At 39.4% G+C, this 7550-nt stretch overlaps 1 protein-coding gene across 8 annotated transcripts in view; it reads right to left on the reverse strand.

Moving 5' to 3' along the window:
- The window catches only part of XIAP (X-linked inhibitor of apoptosis), a 50813-nt gene extending 44596 nt beyond the window's left edge, over nt 1-6217 (reverse strand). For 2 of the 8 annotated variants that reach the window (XM_036880821.2, XM_036880820.2), the window contains exons 1-2: nt 6053-6217; nt 5264-5442 (exon numbers count right to left, since the gene is read on the reverse strand). Coding sequence is in view for 3 of the 8 variants with exons in the window: in XM_057496102.1 (XP_057352085.1) it covers nt 5344-5442; nt 5665-5848 (283 nt within the window). In the remaining 5 variants the exon portion in view is untranslated. Of the gene's footprint in view, nt 1-3780; nt 3829-5263; nt 5443-5664; nt 5942-6052 lie in introns of those variants that run through there. The other 6 variants (XM_036880819.2, XM_036880815.2, XM_036880816.2 and 3 more) reach the window with 6 other exon arrangements.
- Between the last annotated feature and the right edge of the window lie 1333 nt (nt 6218-7550).

Raw genomic sequence — 7550 nt, forward strand, 5'->3', positions numbered from 1 at the left:
TCTAAACGCTGTCTACCAACTAATTTCATTGCCCTCCATTCCATCATTATAGCTACATGTAAATGTTTTCTCTAACCCACTAAAACATACCAAATAGAAACTAAAAAGTTCTAATCCTATTTAACAGTCAAAATTTAAGTAAAAGCTTGTATGACTGCACAGCTCATCCTCTTTTTATCATGTTACCTCTGATAACTAAAATATGTAACATGCTTTACAGTTTAGGACATTTTCATATGTGGTATCTAATTTGACCTACAAAACATATCATAGCCCTCATTTGAAATATGGGGAAACTGGTTTCTGAGTAGTTGTTATTCATCAAAGCTCATGTTGCCAGTAAATGACAGTCAAAAAGCAAACCCTGTGATTATGACCAATATAGCTCTAAGGAAATTACTATTAGTATTATCAGCAGAAGGGGTAGTCTGGTGAAGCAGCAGAAAATGTTAGACTCTTTGTCCATTCAAGGTCTGAAAAATTAGCTGGAGCCACAAAAAAGTAAATCACATAGCAATACATGATCATATATATGTAAGAGACCTGTGAGGTCAACAAATTATTACAGGATTTAAGTATAAAAGTTCAAACCACATATAAGTATTTATAGACTCCAGGGAATGCACAGTAGTACCAGCTTTGCCCAGTTTAGGAAATCAGCCTTAACTCAGAGTTAAACCTGACTGATCATCTGAGTTTAACCTATTCCCAGTCTGTACAAGTAAACCTCACTTTTCATCATGTCTCACTCATATCCCTGAAAATATGTTATAAAGTGCGTGGGTGAAATAGGTGAGGGGGATAAAGAGGCACAAAATCTCGATTCTGATATAAATTAGTTATGGGGATGAAGTACATCATAGGGAATATAGTCAATAGTTCTGTAACATCTTTATGTTGACAGAAAGCAAACTACACTAGGTGGGGTGAGCATTTAATAATGTAGACAATTGTCAAATCACTGTGTCATATACTTGAAGCCAATATAATATTGTATATCAACTATACCTCAGTAAAAATAAATAAATAAAACTTAAGGATAAATGGTAACATTAGAAAGTCAAGCTGGGACAAATCATATATAATAATTATTAACTTGAAGTAACTTATACTCGATTCAGTAAACTGCCAAATCTAGGTTATAACAGTCAAAAAGAAGAGGTGCACAATAATGATCTAGAGGTAGGCCATATATGCTAACAACTGGAAAACTGAATTGTTAAATGTCTTAATGTACTTGTTTCTTAACTATAATTTCTACAGTAAATAATGATTTACATGAATGTTGAATAATTGGATTATAAATGAAAACTGCTACAAAGCTAAATAAATTATTGGCATATAGTGCCCATTTACAAGTTAAAAAATTACATATATATATCTGTATATATATATGTGTGTGTTATAAAAGCAGATCATGGTAAGTGTATCACATGTATCCAAAGTGAGTACTGTAGGGGCTGCGAGCACACTGACCCAAGATGTACCATTGTGACGTGAAGATTATTTCAGAGTTGAAAATAATCAAGGGGCAAAAAGACTCAGAAAGGAACTCTGACCTCCCCACCTTAACTGCATAAACAGAATCTATATACAGGACCTGCTCGGGAAGAGAGCTATCACCATAGATAACTACCTCGTAATATAACCTAGGAGTGGTAAACAGGGAGGAATGTGGCAAAGGGTTAAAATTCTTCTCTATGTCCCATTGTTTCTGTGTGGCCCAGCAAACATTCATTTACCAAACATTTACTCTTTTAATTTTCTGTGAATTCCTTCCCTTTTCCTTTGAAGTCTGAAGACTTCTCCTTGGTTCAGGATGACAGATACACCTTGTCCCTAACTTTCTTTGGAATCTATGTCTATGGATTCCCCAATGTGCATAATTAAACTTTGGTTTCTTTCATTCTCCTGTTATCTTTCCCAAGTCAATTTGATTCTTAAACCAGCTAGCATGAACCTCGAGAGGTAGAGGAAATTTCTTGCTCCCTCCCCCAAAGTACAAACCACACCAAAATCAAACCCCAAAATGTATCAAATATGTTGATGTTAGAGCTCAGCTCAAAGTAGAAGGTGCTCAAGGTGTGCTGGTTGGGTTATCTCAGCCTGAAAACCATTTTCCTCTCAACATTTCTCATCTTAGCTTCTCAATTTATTCAAAGATACCAAGTTGGTCAATTTTGACCAAAGCAAAACTATCAAGAAATGTGTTTAGGAAAACTTCATTTTTTGAAATACAGCATGCAATAGAGAAAAAGCATTGAGTACTGGAATCAGAGAAATCTGGATTCAAATTTTACCTCTGCAACTTAATAGCTATTTGGACCTTGGGCAAGTTACTGAACCCTTCTGAGCTTCCATAAATTTTCTCTCCTCCGTGCTCTGACAATCCCAGAATTTCAAACCCAGAAGCCCAGTCTCTCCCTCTTCAACCTATTCCATACCCACCTTACAAAATGTAACAGGCCAGCTTTTAACACACTAATGGCACATATATCACTTAAACCTCCAACAAATTAAAATCAGGTATTTAGTTCATGAAACTTTAAAAACAAATGAGACGTATAAACCATAAATTAAGGTTTTTATTTCTACTTGTTCTTAATTTGTCCTTTTTGAGATATTTATTCCAAACAGACTTGGGATTGCTTCATGCAATTTTTTTTCCTTGATAAAATCTGAGATAATAAGTTTAGAAAAAACTACGATAATGGATTTTAAATCTTTGGAATCAACTAGCCGAAGCCTATTCCTTTACAAGACAAAGGAACTGGGGCATAGAATAATATGCAGGATAAATAAAAACTGTTATTTTAAAAGATTTTATGACATAGAAAATGTTCAATACAGAATGTTCAATGAGAGAAAAAGGATTATAACAACCTACATACAGTAGGCACCTAAGTGAAAAACAGTAAGTAAATACAAAAGAATGTGGGTTATACTTAATTCTCTTTGCACTATTCTGAATTTCATAAATTTTCTATAATAAACTTATTCGTTTTATAGTTTAAAATATTCAAAGTATTTTTAGGTTTCAAATTAAATGAAATAAACATATTGAAAAATTTATTAAAAAAATATTTTGGCACCAAGGGGTTTAGTGACTTGCTCACAATCCCACAGCTAATTGGAAACAAAGCCATGACAAGAGCCCAGGCATCCAATCCAGGACTCTTCCCACAATACAGAGAATCTCTCAGATATGAAAATACAATTTGTTCAATTCAGTATCAATTTCTTATTTTACCAGTACTGTTTTTGTCTCCTTAAATCTAGTCGCTCGATGACCTTAAACAGTGCTACAGATTACATTTGTAATACTATTACCAGATTAGACAACAGAGATAAAGGTTGGGAAGTGACAGCTCATGATAATCTCTTAGCCCTAGAAAAACTAGGACATCTATTTTGTCATATTCATTTTAAGAACCCTACCACCTGGTACAATTCCTGGCACACAGTAGGTACTCAATAAATGTGTATTTTATAAACAATAGCTTTTTTTTCCCCTCCTGTTAGCACTAGCTACCAGACTTGACTATCACAGCAAACAAAAACAGAAACACCATTATTTTGTATTTGGAGTCTTTAAGCATTTATAGCATAAACAAAGGACTATCTAAATAAACTAATGTTAACAACCAAATGTATGGGGACCATTTATGTTACTAAAATATTTCAAGCACTATACAAACTAGTACATTACAATAATTCTTATCTATTGAAATGGGCCTGCCTAAACAATAATTCTTACCTATGGAAATGGGCCTGACTGACCTTTAAGTTAGCACTGCTTTGTCCACCTAGTTGGGATCATCAAATGTACTAGAAAACAATAAAATTACAGATGTAGTACAAGTGGCACTGGGCTGGACTCCTAGTCCAAGCTCTGCTAATAAGATATATAACCTTGGGCAACTAACATTTTCTTCTTTGAGTCTTAATTAACCTATTAATAAAAACAAAAGAGCTGAACTACTAATCATCGGAGATCTTTCTAGTCTCAATTTTTTTTATTGATTTGTATCCACAAAGATTCTACATTCAAATTTTTTTCAGTGTCAAATTTGATATCCTGAATATTGGTTTGCTACACTATTCAATAATCAAAACCTTAGCACATTTTTCCAACTTAACAATACTCTTATTACCACCTTACATTAGGAGAAATAGAAAACCAAATATGAAACATGAGCATCCAATAATCAGGCCTGTTTCACTAGATGAGCTAATATGGACCTCACCGGATTTTATAATACAAAGCACTGATACACAAACACATGTATGTACATAAACATATATACATATACCACTGATATACATTTACATAACTGATATAGATACGTGTGTGATCCTTAAAATTTGTTTTTAATTATAATATCAATACTTATGATGAGAAATTCAAACAACACTAGATCACATGTGAAGTGCACAGTAAAAAGCCTCCCCACCTTCTCCCTCTCCACCTTCCACAAGTAACCACAATTAATATTTTGTTGTGTATCCTTCAAGAAGTTATCTGAGTATATTCAAGTATACGTGTGTGTGTGTATATAAATCCTTTTAACCTAAACTGTGGCCACTTTTTGAATGATGGGGAAAAAATATCTCAAGCACTGGCTTCATAAGCATGTTAAATATATTGAAAGGAGTAGCACATCTGTATGGCACGAAGTAGTATACGAGTCAGAAATGTGCGTTGAACTGAATATATTTAATTTTCTTGCTTGGAGACTGTGTGGAGCAGTTGCACAGAAAGCAGTGGGCAAGGAGCCAGACAATTTGGGTTCCAGTCTAAGTAGTCAAGTGGCCTTACACAAGCCACGAAATCTTCATGTGCCTCAGTTTCTGGTTTTAGTAAAACAACAGGGTTGGACTAAGATCCCTTCGAACTCCAAAATGTTATAATTCTAAGATGGCCGACTGGAACTGTTCTCGTGAACTGGCTGTAAGAAATATTAAGTAAAAAAAAGAGAAGAAACACTCTAACAACCTCCAGTCTCACAAGAGTATATTTCTATGAGTCATTAACTATCAAGGTATAGCTGTGACAGAACTAGCGACATAATTATTTAAAAACAAAGTAGTAGATTATTAAAATCGGATAGGTTTTCACAAAGCTTTGACGTTTTTTTTGGAGGTAGAGAGGGCAGTTGCTTAGTTTCACCAATAACCACTCCGCTCCTTCCGAAAAGAAAACAATTAAGTGTATTGACTTAAAATAATGAAACTGAAAGTCAGATTTAATTGTTTTACTCACAGAATACGCTGGGGAGGTGACTAGGGCAGCAAAGGTTGGGAAGAATTACTAGCTAATTTCCTCTTCCGGAAGCGCTTTACCTCCAGTTCTTTCGGCTTCGCACGCCCTCGCCAGACACACTCCACACAGCTCCGTACCTGCCACAAGCATCAGATCCGGGGGTGGGGTGGGGGCGGTCCCTTTGAGCATTAAAAAAAAAAGTTCTTTGACTCAATTTGCCTTAGGGGTCACAAGGTTTACGGAGGAGCCAGCCGGCCTGAAGCCACACACCCACGCCTTCCCCCAGCGGTTCCTGGAACCTGGGCGAGGCGCCCCGGCCAGGCCTTCGGCCCTCCCCCGGAGCGCGGGGCCCGATGGGAGGGAGGGCGAGGGAGGAGGAAACCCGCTCGAGCAGTACCCACCGCGCCAGCAGAGCAAGCGCCGAAGGCCCGCGGCGCCCGGAGCGCCCCGGAGGGGAGGGTCGTGGAGGAGGGGCGGCCTGAGCCCCAATCTGCAAATGCCAACTCCGCTCGGCGGCCGGGCCGCAGCCAAGAAGGAAACGGAAGTCCCTGTGTCTCCCTCCCTTGCACCCACCAGCCCGCCCATTCCCTGGAGGAAGCCGAGTCGGTGAACAAGAAGTGTGTCCACGTCACGCCGTCAAAGGGCACAGGGCGCCGTCCGTCCGACTCTCGGCCCCGGTTGCGCCGCGGGGTCCCCCCAGCCGTCTGCCTCCCTCCGCCCCCGCCCGGGGGCCAGCCTCCCGCCCCGCAAAGCCCCTCCTTCTTCCCCCTCCGCTATTTTCGAACTTACAGTTTGGTCTCCAGGCGTCCCTTGATTAGCGCTGAGTCGCCGAGGGCGCGGTCAAGGCCTCCCCTCTTTCCCGGGCAAGACAGGCAGCCAGGACAATCAACGCCCTTTTCCCCACAATTCCCACCCCTACCCTAACTCCCCCAACCACTCCCCAGCTGAAATCCAAAACCTGATGGAGAGAGCGCGCTTGCGCAATGTGCACCTTACTCTCTCCGCCCCCTCCCAGATCTAGCGTTTCCTGTTTGGCCTTGAGGTACTTTCTTCCAACGGCTTGTACGTGCTCGGCTGTGGGGCTTAGGAGTAGGGCAGTAGAAGTAAAATGATGAAAAGACAGGGGAAAGAGAGAACATGTTGAGTTATTATTATAAACCAGACACTGTGATAGCCATGTAACGTGTTCTTTGTTGTAATTTCGACAACCTTAAAAGGTAGACATTTTCTTATTAAACCCATTTTACAGAAGAAATTGAGGCCCACAGAGGATAACCACCCCAATAACATGCAGCTAGTAAATGAGGGAACTGAGATTAGACTATATCTGTCTCAGGATGGAAGATGAAAGGAAAATGAAAGGAAGACATTCAGTGGGGGCAACATAGGGATTGGGAGATGAAGGGAAAATAAATAGGGAAGAAAGCAGAAGGAAGGGAAACAAAGGAAATCTTCATAAGATGAGATCATATCCTGGATTTATTTCAAATATGCTGTAGAGATGAATTTTGTTTCAGAAATTTGGGCTCCCTTACAGGCTAGTGTAGTGAGAGGTTCTGAATGAGAATGTTTCATTTCAAGGGGAATATCATAATTATCACCTGTATCCTCAAATGATGCTGTCCTTCACGAAAAGGGACAGCTCTGGTAATCTCACATCTGACTTCCTGCAATAATAGTAATTGCACGCAAATATTTATCTCACTTAATCCTCAGCAATCTTTTGAAAAATGTAACTATCATCCTCCCATTTGACAGATGAAGGCACTCATGTTTGGAGAGGTTGGGTGGTTTTCCCAAAGTCTCGCTGCTATTATGTGTAGGAGCTGGCACAGTGATTCAAACATGGATCTGTCTGATTACAGGTGGGTCTATTACCCACTCTCTTAACTGGCCTTCCTATCCCTAGGACCATTCCCCCACAATCCAGCCTGCACAAGGCCATCCAAGTTAGTCCCTTTAATACTGCCTCTAGGATAGTGTTAAAACTCAACTTCGTGTTCACTCTCCCCTTGGGCACCCTACCAATCTTCTAACAAACCTCTCTGCCTGTCCATCCCCAGTTTTCCCGCCTTCTATTAATTTGCTCAAACTGCTCCCTCCGCCTAGGTGTAAAGACTGCCCCCACTCAAAGCCTTCTCCTATTCCCTAGCCAAAGGTCATCTCTTCTTCCTCCTCTGAACTCTTGGCACTTGAATTTTTGTTTTTGGTTTTGTTAGCACCTTTTAAAAATTGTGATTAAATGTATATAGCATACAATTTACCATTTTAACCATTTTAAGCATAC

Source organism: Manis pentadactyla, chromosome X, assembly GCF_030020395.1.
Source record: "Manis pentadactyla isolate mManPen7 chromosome X, mManPen7.hap1, whole genome shotgun sequence".
NCBI classification, from domain to species: domain Eukaryota; kingdom Metazoa; phylum Chordata; class Mammalia; order Pholidota; family Manidae; genus Manis; species Manis pentadactyla.